Here is a 13,957-nt window from a genome sequence, read left to right on the forward strand (position 1 = left end):
CAAGTCCCTCACAGTGCCCCCCTAAGGGTAAAGATATTACTCATACTTATTTCCTCCTCTTCAGTAATTGGGGACTGGAAGTTGCTAGTCTAATACATTCCTGAACACTTACCTCAACCCACAAGTGTTTTTACAGCAGTGGTTGAGCAAACTAATTGTCTCATCAATTGTAAATCAGAAGTATGCAAGGCAAGCAGATATCATAGATGTGATAACAGTAGAGACAAACAGCAGGACAACAGCAGACACAAGGCTCAGTCATTATTAAAGCAAGGGGAAAAAAAGTAAAAAAAAATCATGTCATACAATCTATGAATTTATTTTCTAAATATTACTAGTTTCCGCAAGCGGAATTACGAAAAATAAATATAAAGATTAAATGGAGAAAATATAAATATAAATATACACATTCGAAAATGTTGATAATGCAATCAAGGAGTAGGAGTTTGGTGAGGAAAATTTCTCATATCTCACAAGACAAAAGGAAAACTACAAGTGTTAATTTTCAGTAAATCACTTGGCAAGAGCTGTTAATACTGTCCTTCGACAGCATATAATGTAGACAGAAACCTGGGACGGTAGTGAGAGGCTACACAATATTGTGTAGCCTACACAATATTGTGTAGCCTCATATATAATCATATATTGTTATAGGATTGATGATGCAGAATGAAATGTAAGTAATAAGACGACGAGAAGCATTAGAATGAGATACGAGTATTTCCAAACTCATGCATAGAAAGTATCGTGGAGCGACAGTTCCGTGAGTAGCAGGGGGGCAGTTTACGGGGCAGCTTAAGCTCGACGTTCACAGATGACGGGTTTCACGTGGTGGCAGGCCACGTCGTGCCATTTGATGCCGTCCTGGTAGAAGTTGTTGAGGATGGCCAAGCAATTCTCTTGGCCGTTCTCACGGTTGTCGGGCTGAGGTCGGCCGAGTCTGCAAAATATACACTCCATCACTTCTGACATATCCTTTACGGGCTATCCATGCCCGTGCCACCTCTTGGGTGGCTTAATCTTTATCAATGAATCCTGACATACCAGTCTACACTTAATGAAGTGTATCTCGCCTATGTATACATACAATGTCAGTCAATAGCTGCCTAACAATTGTCCATTATAATCATATTGATGCAATGCAAGCACAGTAGATTGAATGTGTTTATTCGTATCATATTTGGTTATATCTGAGTGTCCTTTCTTCACCTTACTGTGTAAGTGTGTGTGTATGAGAGTATTTACTAGTTGTGCCTACAGGATCAAGTTTCCTCTTGGATCCCACTTCGCTAACCGTCCGGTGTTTAATGTTTAACTCCCTCCCTTTCGTCATCTATGATATCTACTACATATATATCTAACACACAAACACCCCTTCCCCCAGGATGCAGCCCGCAGTAGCTGTCTAACTCCCTAGTTATCTACTGCTAGGTTAACAAAGACATCAGGTGAAAGAGACTGCTCATTCGTTTCTGCTTCGACCGGGAATCGAGCTTGGGCCCTTAAGATTACAAACCCAGAGCGCTGTCTGCTCGGACCTGTGTACTTACCTAGTTACCTAGTTGTGCTTGCGAGGGTTGAGCTCTGGCTCTTTGGTCCCGTCTCTCAACTGTCAATCAACCGGTGTACAGGTCTATGAGCCTACTGGGCTCTTATCATATCTACACTTGAAACTGAGATGTGTATGAGTGTGTGTGTGTGTGTGTGTGTGTGTGTGTGTGTGTGTGTGTGTGTGTGTGTGTGTGTGTGTTTGTGTTTGAACACGCACGTGAGGGCATGGAACTTACCCTCCGGTGTGTGACCAGCCAACAACGCCGAAAGGTTCACCGTTGATCCATGCGAAGGTAGCGCCAGATCTCACCCCGCCGGTCCAGATGAACTGCAGCCGGTCTGCTCACACAAAAGAAAGTCATATTCGGGAAAACAATACAAGGAGACGAAAGTATAAATTAGAAATGTGTCGCAAAAATTAAAATACGTCTGGTATAATGAAGTCATATATAAATTCACAGCATTTCATCCCAACACATTTTTATTTAAGAATAATTGGTATTCGTACGTGGTCATTGGTTTTTAACCCTTCCGCTGCTAACCCATCAATTACGACGAGAGAGTGTCTTCAACCACGACAGTTTTTCGAGGCTATTCTTAGTTTATTCAATGATGTTACTGATAAATTGAATATTAGATACACGAAGGGTCATATATACCAATGATGTTACTGATAAATTGAATATTAGATACACGAAGGGCCTCTCTGAATGCAAATTTTCGAAAATCGTGCATGATACTGAGAAGGCCGCCAACAGTACGTTGTGTAGGGGAGACTGAGGCAGAGTGGTGATGCAATCAGACCAACCTGTCGTCTTTCAAAGAACGTCGCATTTCGATAGTATGTGTTACATAAAGTAAAAAAAAAAAAATTGTCGTACTAGAAAATGGAGGCTGCTGGCGAAAGTGACGTGCTGTCCCGGTTTGTGTTTGAGTCCTTTAGTAGGTCAGGAGAGGACACTTTATTTTGACCGTTTTCTTGACGTTGGGAAACCTTAGGAGGACGGGCTGATCAGACACCAGCATGCATCAACTTTTCTCCCATTTCAAAACAAAAAATAAGATTTTTTGTTTTTATTCTTCAGTAGAACGCAATCTCCATACTGAAACGCGAAATTCGAATTTTATGCGCCTTAAATTTTCATGTTAGCTTCCTGATTGGGGTTCAGTTCCTCAGCCCATTATGTGCCTCTGTAGCTTTTTCCACTATCACCCACAGGATAGATATGTGGCGGATAATAAATGAAATAAACTAACTTCTCCTCTAGTCTCGCCATAACGAACTCCCTCAAATCTCCCGCCAGTAACTCGTCTGCCCACATTGCGCGCCAGAATTCTCTAAAGCCATGAAGTCTATTATAGCCTAACAAGCTTTCTGGTCCTGACAATGGTATGGTTTGCGTGCTTATGGCCTATCAGCCTCGGAAGAGTTATTGAGGCCACCACAGCAGTTTACCAACAAGTTTACTGAAGTCCTGAACATACTCTTAGTGTGTATACACAGATAAATGAGGAACACTGCAATGCAGAAAAAACATATCACTCAAACTTTGGCAATTTGATCTGTTTGTTTAGTTTTCTTGCACAATTTCACTATTTTTCTATATAACTTTATGAGAATTTATATTATTAATTATTCGAATTATGTGCCTGGACTCTTGAGAGCAAATGTGCACTTCTCTGGTCATCATGGCCAAAATTTTCACAATGAATTCCAAAGAACGTATAATTTTCCAACTTTCCAGAAAAAATATATAAAAGCTGTGGCTTAACAAAACTGAGCAGCGTAAGGGTTAAGAACGGGTTAAATATAGATTCAATGTTCTGAGGTTAAAGTCATCGAGAAATAAAGCAATTGTAACTAACTTGAGCCAACAATGCCGTTGATGTAGTTGAGTTCATCTTCGGAGCTGATGCCCACCGGCTGCCACCCGCCGCCCAGACCTGTACACAAGCTGTGAGCCGCATTGGCAGGGTAATCTTTGCCTCCGTCGTGTTTCCAGGAGAAGTAATATTCACTCCCGCCGCGGGTGTCGTCAGCCTGTAATACCAGCATATATGAAAATCCGTAGGAGCCGTGGTGAGGGCTCGAACCTATGCGGTGGGTGTTCTCTCATGTACACACAAACGTAATTACGTTGGTGTGGTTACCCTTTGTGTACCATCATATATATTAGCATCACCTGTAAGCATTTCCTACAGAGAATGATTGGCACTTGGAATAATGTGTGTGTGTAAATCACATAGAAACTTACACGTGGTGAATAAAGTGATATTATGTAACCGTGAAAGGAAATTAAACAAGAAATTCATTAAGTACTTTCATGTTAATCAACATATCATCCTTCTGGTGATGTGTTGATTAACAAGAAAGTACTTAAGGAATTTCTACTTATTATTTACTTCATGGTTAAACATTGTCACATTAATAATGTGTATTTTATTACATATTAATTACCTTGATGTTACTTAGTTACATAATATAACACGAGCCTTCGGGGGCCGAATCACCAGCCTGATAGGACTGAGAAAGATGGCACAAAAGTTAACTATTGACTTTTATCATTAAATGCTGTAGTTTTGTATGTTGATACAAGCATCAAGTTGATTCAAATAATAATTAACTCACCTGAGCACCAAAGCCTTGACCGCCAAAGTTTTGACCACCGAAGCCTGAGAACCGATTTTGGAATTGACAGGCTGCCAGCCCGACCACAGCGAGAAACAACACGACCTTCATCTGGGAAATAAAATATAATTATGGTAATGCAGGCCTTAACAGCTCCAGTGGTTAAAACTTATCAATAACAACACCTTTTGGCAATCGGGCGGTGTCTGGCGATTATCATGCTAAGGGTTTCTCACGTGTAAAGTACATTTGACCAATCCAGGTGCAAATTCTGTGAGCAGGAACTGGGGCATGAGCTTGCACACTATATCACCGAATGCCCAGTTATCAGGCTATTCAGACCCGCTGGCATGAGGTACCTGAAGCTTTGCAATTACTTTATTCACTCTCGTGTTCTTGAGGATATCCTCATAGTGCACCGAAAATTTGCCAGTGCAGGCTACTGAACGTATAGCCCTGTATGGCTAACCATCCTGCGAGATGGGGACTTTTAGTATCACTGCTGCCTTATTCTAGTGTTCATGATGATATCTTCATAATGCACCAGAGTCTGCCAGTGCAGACTACTTATCACATGCCTCTGCATGACTAACCATCCTGTGTGATGGGGATTTTTAGCATCACGTAACTAGTTTTCTGACACTGTACTCCCCTTCATATAGTCTAGAGTAGCTGCATAAATGAAGATGTACCTAAATGTGTTAATAAAAAAAAAGTGACTAGGTCACAACTTGAGACCAGCTGTAGCTAGAGGTCGCTTTAGGCTATATAATAACACATACTCTCCATCGGAATGCAAACGATTTGGTCTTGGCTCGAGTCCTGACCAGGGAGGATTGACTAAGCGCCAATCATCAACTGTTCGCTTCTCTTCACCCAGCAGTAATTGTATACCTGGTTAGAGTCGACATGAGGATCGTGTTCAGAGTAAACTAGTGGGTAAGGTTTCCAATGTTAGAGGGGAAGTTCTGAGACTGCTAACAGGAGTCAGAAGTCGTCTGCTCCGGTACCCACATGTGGTGAAAACTAGGGAGTATGAGGGCGTGGGAATGATGAGCGTGGGTGTGATTGGGAGGGCGTGGGTGTGTTTGGGAGGGCGTGGGTGTGATTGGGAGAGCGTGGGTGTGATTGGGAGGGTGTGGGTGTGATTGGGAGAGCGTGGGTGTGATTGGGAGGGTGTGGGTGTGCTTGGCAGGGCGTGGGTGTAACAGGTCCCGTCCACCACCTACCTTGGCAGGAGTACAAGTGGTTGGCAGGACGCAGCTGCCGTCTATATTAACCTGTTGGCGATCCAGTGGGTCAAGGAAGGTGTGGGAATCCACCTTCCTCCTTAACAACACAACTATCGCCACTCAGATCGCCATTACCATCCAGGGATCAGCAATGTAACCACCATCACGATCCCTACAATCACCTTCTCACTCTCTCATTGTTTTCAGTTAATCTAAAAAAAACATCATAAGCATCAAATAATCTACACTCATGATATTTGACTACTGAGGTCTGGCAACATTTTCAATTAACATTCTCGAGGAAGATGTTCTTGATTTGATTTCAAAGAATTACAGTGGTATATTCGTAATTTTCCCTCTCGTTAACAAGAATTTTCCACATGTGTATCACGGAATACAAAATTCTTATAATGACATTAGTCGGTATTTCACATCAGACATTTGACTTCCTATATTAATATATGATTGAAGTTCACTTCCTCTGTCTGTCTTTAATTCTGGTCATGCTTGCTCTCAATCTTGGAGGTGACTATATGTATATATATATATATAGCGGCCTCCAATCTATGGATATGCGTTGTGTGTGTATTCAATTATACATACACACAATATTTATGCACTATACATAGTGCATAAATATCCACTAGGAAAATGAAACGATAATTCCGAACATTTTCGTGTTTCAACACATTATCAAGAAATACTGTATTCCATGATAATGTGTTGAAAACGTTCAGAATTTTTGTTTCATTTTCCTAGTGGATATTTATGCATATATATATATATATATATATATATATATATATATATATATATATATATATATATATAATATGTCGTACCTAGTAGCCAGAACGCACTTCTCAGCCTACTATGCAAGGCCCGATTTGCCTAATAAGCCAAGTTTTCATGAATTAATGTTTTTTCGACTACCTAACCTACCTAACCTAACCTAACCTAACATTTTCGGCTACCTAACCAAACCTAACCTATAAAGATAGGTTAGGTTAGGTTAGGTAGGGTTGGTTAGGTTCGGTCATATATCTACGTTAATTTTAACTCCAATAAAAAAAAAATGGCCTAATACATAATGAAATGGGTAGCTTTATCATTTCATAAGAAAAAAATTAGAGAAAATATATTAATTCAGGAAAACTTGGCTTATTAGGCAAATCGGGCCATGCATAGTAGGCCCAGAAGTGCATTCTGGCTACTAGGTACGACATATATATATATATATATATATATATATATATATATATATATATATATATGTTGTACCTAGTAGCCAGAACGTCGTACTTGGCCTACTATGTAAGGCCCTATTTGCCTGATAACCCAAGTTTTCCTGAATTTACAATTTTTTCGGATTTTTTTTCTTATGAAATGGTAACTCTGTCCATTTCATTATGTATAAGTTAATTTGTTTAAATTTGAGTTAAAACTAACGAGGATATATGACCGAACCTAACCAACCCTACCTAACCTAACCTATCTTAATTAACTTAACCTAAACTAACACAACTAAGTCAATAAATTATGGTCTTAATATACTATAATAAAAATAATTCAAATAAACTAATTGGAAACAATTTATTGAAAATAAAGAAAATCACTCGGCCTATTAGGCAAATCGGTCCTTGCATAGTAGGCCGAGAAGTGCATTCTGGCTACTAGGTACAACATATATATATGTTGTACCTAGTAGCCAGAATATATATATATGTTGTACCTAGTAGCCAGAATGCACTTCTCGGCCTACTATGCAAGGACCGATTTGCCTAATAGGCCGAGTGATTTTCTTTATTTTCAATAAATTGTTTCCAATTAGTTTATTTGAATTATTTTTATTATAGTATATTAAGACCATAATTTATTGACTTAGTTGTGTTAGTTTAGGTTAAGTTAATTAAGATAGGTTAGGTTAGGTAGGGTTGGTTAGGTTCGGTCATATATCCTCGTTAGTTTTAACTCAAATTTAAACAAATTAACTTATACATAATGAAATGGACAGATTTACCATTTCATAAGAAAAAAAATCCGAAAAAATTGTAAATTCAGGAAAACTTGGGTTATCAGGCAAATAGGGCCTTACATAGTAGGCCAAGTACGACGTTCTGGCTACTAGGTACAAATATATATATATATATATATATATATATATATATATATATATATATATATATATATATATATATATATATATATATATATATATGATAAAAAGAATATACTAGTCACAAGTATTTCTAGTGAACCTCAGGTATATACTGACTACTAAAATATAGTGACCACAAGGACGTTGTGACCACTAGAATAGTGAGATCACCAGGGCATAGTGACCAAAAGGATATAATGACGAATGGGATATAGTGACCACCAGGATATAGGGACCAGTAGAACATGGTGTCCATTAGGACATAGTGACCACAAGGATATAGTGACCACCAGAACATAGTGACCACTAGGATATAGTGACCCCCTAGTGTATACTGACTATAAGAACATAGTTACCGCAAGTACATAGTGGCCATCAAGACGTATTGACCTCCAGGGCATAGTGGCTGCCAGGACATAGTGGACACAATGACATATTAATCACTAGAATATAATGACAATCATGACATAGTGACCACATGGATATAGTGACCTCGTGGACATAGTGACCACAAATACACGGTAACCACGAGGATATGGTGACCTCAAGGCGATAGTGACCATAGAACAATGTAACCTCCAAAATTGAGTGCATGCATGACCAGAATCCCAGAAAGACAGACAGAGGAAGTGAATTTCTACCATATCTCAAAAACAGGAAGTCAAATATCTGAGGTGAAGTACTGATGAACAATGTCATTGTAAGTTGCATTATCCGTAATACAGCTTATATGGACACAATTCATGATCACGAGAGTAGAATGTAGATACTGTAACGCTTATAAAACAAAAGAGCAGGGTTTTCCTCTTGAATGTAAATAAACCCGGCGTTGCCGTTGTTCACAAGAGAGACATCATGATTGTGGATTATTTACAGCTTTTTATGCCCATTTAGATTAACTCTAAACACCGAGAGAGTGAGAAGGGGATTGTAGGGGTCGTGATGGTGGTTACATTGCTGATCCCTGGATGGTAATGGCGATCTGAGTGACGATAGTTGTGTTGTTAAGGAGGAAGGTGGATTCCCACACCTTCCTTGACCCACTGGATCGCCAACAGGTTAATATAGACGGCAGCTGCGTCCTGCCAACCACTTGTACTTCTGCCAAGGTAGGTGGTTGACGGGACCTGTCACACCCACGCCCTCACTCTATAATCTCCACGCTCTTACCCTATAATCTCCACGCCCTCACCCTATAATCTCCACGCCCTCACCCTATAATCTCCACGCCCTCACCCCATAATCTCCACGCCCTCACCCCATAATCTCCATGCCCTCACCCCATAATCTCCACGCCCTGTCACCCCCACGCCCTCCACTTACCACCTATTCCCTGAAGAAACAGTTGACTACAACTGCGCTCAGTTGTGAATCTTAGCCCCGCGGCCGCATAGTTAAACACATCCAATTCAAGTTCAAATACGTTTATTGAGACAAGGATAGAGTAGCTTAGGCTATTTCTACCCTCTTGACTCACCCAGTTCCTATATAACAACATACCAAAGTGGCTTGGTCACGTTATTGTGACTACTCGTCTGCAAGCCAGAATGTTGTCTGGCGAAGCCTCATTTCATTCACGTGTGGCATGTGCTTTTAAGAACCTCACGCTTGCCGTGTACCAGTGCTAGTGTGCATGAGGCTTCAGAGACAAGTCCCTGTTTCCTGCTGTTTGTTAAATCTATGTGAATAATTTTCTTGGATATAGCCACAAGGCAAGTTTCTTGGAAATTGCTGAATCGTATCAGGATGATTACCAAAAAATGATAATTTTCTTGGACATAGCCACAAGGCAAGTTTCTTGGAAATTGCTGAATCGTATCATGATGATTACCAAAAAATAATAAGTTACATCTTATTGTAGCAGATAAAACTTTCATTTGCTTATAAAACTGATTTTTTTTTCATTTTATCCGTGAAAAAATGTGTAAAATAAAGAATGTGGCCCCGTTACCCCTGAGTTAAGGCAAGGATTACACACACTACTTCACAGATGAAGATCGTGTTGCTACTCACTCTGGTCGGGCTGGCGGCCTGTCAGTTCCAGTTCTTCGGGCGTCAACCTCAGTTCTCGGGCTTCAATGGGTTCCAAAGACCCCGAGCCTTTGGTGGCCAGCAATTTGGTCGTCAAGGCTTTGGTGCTCAGGTGAGCAAACCTTTGTTTATAACAACTTGTGTCAACAAATATCTAAAAGCTACAGCATTTGATGATCCAATCTTTTGTGTCACCTAAATCAGTTTTATCAGGCTCGAGATCCGCTCCAAGAAGTTCTTGTTATATGCTGTGAATAAGTAACATTAAAGTAATTAATATAACAAAATATACATTATTTAAAGTGCTAGTAAAAGTGTAAAAACTTGTAAAAAGTGTTCATAGGTGAGATTAAGGAACATGTTGGTATTATAGGCTGACGACACCCGTGGTGGGAGTCAGTACTATTTCTCCTGGAGACACGACAATGGAAGAAAGTACACAGCCGGACAGGCTCACGGCTTGTGTACAGGTCTGGGCGGCGGGTGGCAGCCTGTGGGCATCAGCTCCCCTGACGAGCTCCAGTACATCAACAGCATTGTTGGCTCAAGTTAGTTACATTTCCTTTATTTGTATATGGCCTCAACCTTATTCGACTTAATCTGCATTTTTATTCGTTCTTAACCCTTAGGCTGCTCATACGTTTCTAGCGATCTACGTTTTGGGGAAAATTAACAAAATAATTGTCATGAATTGATTGAGAAAATTATGGAAGTTCAGGAACATTAATGAAAGTGTTTAAGGTGTCATTCATTGGCCGCGGTGAACTGAGAAGTTAATATTTACCTTCAAGGATCACAGAAATATTATTTTGAATAATTATCGATAGTAAAACTATTTCCTTATAAAGTTGTATAGAAAAAAATATTGAGATTACGCAGAAAAATGCGTAAACAGTTCTAGATGCCGAAATTTGGTTGTGGGTGAGAGAAGTGATTAAGTGTCCCATTGTCGAGAGCAGGAAGACTGTTGGGTTTAATAAGGTACTTGGAGGCCAACAACTTACATTCCTCAGTTTCTTAACTCCCAGGATCATATTTTGTGTACTGTTAGGTGAACAGAGGCACCAGGTACAAGGAAACAACCAAACGCTTCGTCCTGCCTGACAGTCGAACCCGGGACCATTAGGTTGCGAGCCGACTGCACTGATCACTATAGATCACCTCTTAGCTTATCGAAGAAATAATAATTAAAAACGTAATTATTTATCATATGTTACATAAAAAGTCGACCACAAGGAAAATAAGGTCATAATTCCTAATGACCGAACTTTGGGTGTTGGCAAGATGATAGAAAATCATGTGGATGTTATGTTGGATTGGAAAGCAAAATGGATTTGTCCTGGGGTGTGGGAAGATGAGAAAATTTGATGTTGCATTTATACTCACGACGCCATGCACCCTCCCTCATACTCTCCTCCACAGACAACTTTCTGTTAGCACTCTGTATCGTCCGCCATTGGCATGACCAATAATCAAATAACAACACAGTCGGAGGAAATTTGACGAGGAAGCTGACACGATCTAGTCACTGTGTGAGAGTACTGATGGAGGTGAAACATTTTCATCTCCTTATGGCCACTTTAAGACCTCTGTCGACCCGAGGCCACAACCGTACCTCAGATGACTTGTATATCCCCGAGGGCCACTAACACTAGTGCCCTCGACAAGGACAGGAACCCGGCGGCTTGTCAAAGGTCCCCCCATTTGCCCTGATGATAAACTAACCTACCTAACCCAGATGATATCTACTTAATCCTGATAGGAACGCGCCCACAGATACCAGTCGCACCATAAACTTAATATATTTTTCACGTTCAAAAGCGAAAGTTGTAGCGAAAGGGTTAAGAGCACATATATTAATAAGTTTTTAAAAGTAGTATAATGAAAGTAATTATGCTTAAGGACTCATCAAAATTCCGTTGCGTTGAAATAATGTGAAGATGATAACATACAACTCTGTTATACTATACTTATTTCCCCTTTGTCCTACGTGGTTCCAGTTTCTTTTTGTTTCTTGACATTTTTTCTGTCACAAATCTGTCATTGTGTTGTGTGAACAGACCGGCTGCAATATATCTGGACCGGCGGGGTGAGAGCCGGCGCCGGCTTCAGATGGCTCAACGGAGAACCTTTTAACGTTAATGGCTGGTCACACACCGGAGGGTATGTTGAATATACGCACTTGCGTATTCACACTCAATCAAATTTGTTTACACTCATCAAGACACACCTTAACAGACTCAAGCAAGGACACGCAGATATAATCAAGCACCTGGGAAATTAACCTTCCATTTGCTATATTGCACAGAAATGTTTATAATTGAAATTATACAGATACAGCTCTTGGCTTTGTTACAAATATACACAAGTGAGATACACTGCAATGAGTGTTGATTGGTATGTCAGGAGTGATGGAGAGTATTTATATATTGCAGACTCCGTCGACCTCAGCCCGACAACCGTGAGAACGGCCAAGAGAACTGCCTGGCCGTCCTTAACAACTTCTACCAGGATGGCATCAAATGGCACGACGTGGCCTGCCACCACGTGAAACCCGTCATCTGTGAACGTAGAGGTTAAACTGCTCCAGTTAACTGCCTCCTTGCTACTCACGGGACTGTCGCTCCACGATACTTTCCATGCATAGAACATAATACTCATATCTCATTCTATTCCTTCTCGTCGTCTTATTACTTTGCATTCTGTATCATCAAGCCTATAATTGGCTCGTTATGCAGCCTCTCAGGTTTCAGTCTTCAGTATATGCTGTTAAAGAACGATAGTACCAGCTCTCTGCTGTTGCCAAATGATGTACTGAAAGTTAAATTGACATTCAATTAACTCACAAAATCTCTTGGACATGCAACACTTAAGTTAATATATATATTTATATTTTCTACATGTAATCTTGTATATTTATTTTTCGTAAAGCCGCTTGCAGAAACTAACTCGTTACCATTTACAAGATAAATATATAGATTGAAATGACCAAGTGTATGATTTTCCCGTTTTTTGTGTTGATTTTATATTTGCTTCCAGTCGTCTCCATTGTTTTTTTTAATATTGTGTATTTCCGCATGCCTTGTATTCTTGCCTCTGACAGTTGATGAGATCATGTTAGTGTACATAGTGTACGGTGTACGTAGTGTACGGTGTACGTAGTGTACGGTGTACGTAGTGAACATAGTGTACGTACATTATCTGTGTTGACCAGACCCCACACTAGAAGGTGAAGGGACGACGACGTTTCGGTCAGTCCTGGACCATTCTCAAGTCGATTGTGAAACATTCACTTCATTATCTGTAGTGTACATAGGGTACGGTGTACGTGCACTATGGTACGTGTACATAGGGTACGGCTCGTACTGCACCTGTAGGTCGAGGAAGGTGTCTGGGGGATCAATTATGATAGCCACATTCAAAGAAATTATTTAAGCAATACGTTCCACTGTGAGAGTATCCTATTTCGATTGTTTACTGTCCTTCGGTGAAGATTGTCTGAGTGAAGAAGATGCGAGGCACCCTCGATAAACTAGGTATCATGAATCGAAGTAAAATATTTTGTATGCCCTGGTAATGTCTCCTCCAATACATTCTCTGTAAGCAATGCTCGAAGACAGGAGAATAGAAGTGTAAGCAATGCAGGCAGTGAAGTGCTACCTGCTGTACCTTACGAATACTAATAGAAGTAGAATCCCTTCTTGACCAGACCACACACTAGAAAGTGAAGAGACGACGATGTTTCGGTCCGTCCTGGACCGAAACATCGAGTCGATTGTGTCATTATCAACATTTTTCAGTCACGTTATTTTGACTTCATCTGCATAGGATCCCTTGATTGTTTCAAGCGTAGGTTAGACATACATGAATGAGATTGGGTGGATATAAATAGGAGTTGCCTCGTATGGGCCAATGGACCTTCTGCAGTTACCTGCATTCTTATATTCTTATGAATAGCTGCTCCATAAGCTGAAAATAGCAGTGTTCTTTAATCCCGGTGAATGTTTCAGTGTAATGTTTATATTTATTATTTATTTATATATTATATTTTCAGTGTAATATTTAAACTAGATGCTTAAATATTTATATATTTCACGATCTCATTATGTTTACTTTCCTGGCTATCAAAGGAAACATTTCCCACAGATGAAAACATTATTCAGAGTTAGATTTTTAAAACTGAATAAAGTTTGGACCTATGGAATAATTTTCCTTTGATAACCATAGAGAAAGTTAAGCTGGAGTTACACGAGGAATCAATTATCACTAAAATACGACATATACAAAAAACTGCAGCTGGCAAAAAAAGTATTTTGCCTTATAGTCGTCATCTGGTTGACCATGAAATGTTCCCAA

At 39.9% G+C, this 13,957-nt stretch overlaps 2 protein-coding genes across 2 annotated transcripts; one reads left to right on the plus strand and one right to left on the minus strand.

The window, feature by feature from the left end:
• Window positions 1-303: 303 nt before the first annotated feature.
• Window positions 304-5,557, minus strand: LOC138353018 (uncharacterized). Its single transcript, XM_069305663.1, has 5 exons — window positions 5,410-5,557; window positions 4,181-4,291; window positions 3,418-3,592; window positions 1,788-1,890; window positions 304-940 (listed from the first exon to the last, which is right to left on the minus strand). Exons 2-5 carry the CDS (start codon window positions 4,289-4,291, stop codon window positions 796-798), a joined length of 534 nt encoding a protein of 177 aa, XP_069161764.1. The 5' UTR covers window positions 5,410-5,557; the 3' UTR covers window positions 304-795.
• A 2,972-nt stretch (window positions 5,558-8,529) lies between these two features.
• LOC123770926 (uncharacterized) lies at window positions 8,530-12,589 on the plus strand. The gene is made up of 5 exons (XM_045763104.2): window positions 8,530-8,679; window positions 9,561-9,713; window positions 9,975-10,149; window positions 11,662-11,764; window positions 12,037-12,589. Exons 2-5 carry the CDS (start codon window positions 9,561-9,563, stop codon window positions 12,179-12,181), a joined length of 576 nt encoding a protein of 191 aa, XP_045619060.1. The 5' UTR covers window positions 8,530-8,679; the 3' UTR covers window positions 12,182-12,589.
• The last annotated feature ends 1,368 nt before the right edge of the window (window positions 12,590-13,957 follow it).

The sequence above is a fragment of the Procambarus clarkii genome, chromosome 56, assembly GCF_040958095.1.
Source record: "Procambarus clarkii isolate CNS0578487 chromosome 56, FALCON_Pclarkii_2.0, whole genome shotgun sequence".
In the NCBI taxonomy this organism is placed as follows: domain Eukaryota; kingdom Metazoa; phylum Arthropoda; class Malacostraca; order Decapoda; family Cambaridae; genus Procambarus; species Procambarus clarkii.

Bases quoted from the DNA above. Each gene is read 5' to 3' on its own strand.
- LOC138353018 (XM_069305663.1), bottom strand. From the start codon at position 4,291: ATGAAGGTCGTGTTGTTTCTCGCTGTGGTCGGGCTGGCAGCCTGTCAA. The intron at 1,891-3,417 runs GTTAGTTACAAT...TTGTGTGAGCAG, and splicing joins CAACGGCATTGTTGGCTCAA to ACCGGCTGCAGTTCATCTGG. The intron at 941-1,787 runs GTAAGTTCCATG...TATATTTTGCAG, and splicing joins GGCTGGTCACACACCGGAGG to ACTCGGCCGACCTCAGCCCG.
- LOC123770926 (XM_045763104.2), top strand. From the start codon at position 9,561: ATGAAGATCGTGTTGCTACTCACTCTGGTCGGGCTGGCGGCCTGTCAG. The intron at 9,714-9,974 runs GTGAGCAAACCT...TTGGTATTATAG, and splicing joins GTCAAGGCTTTGGTGCTCAG to GCTGACGACACCCGTGGTGG. The intron at 10,150-11,661 runs GTTAGTTACATT...TTGTGTGAACAG, and splicing joins CAACAGCATTGTTGGCTCAA to ACCGGCTGCAATATATCTGG.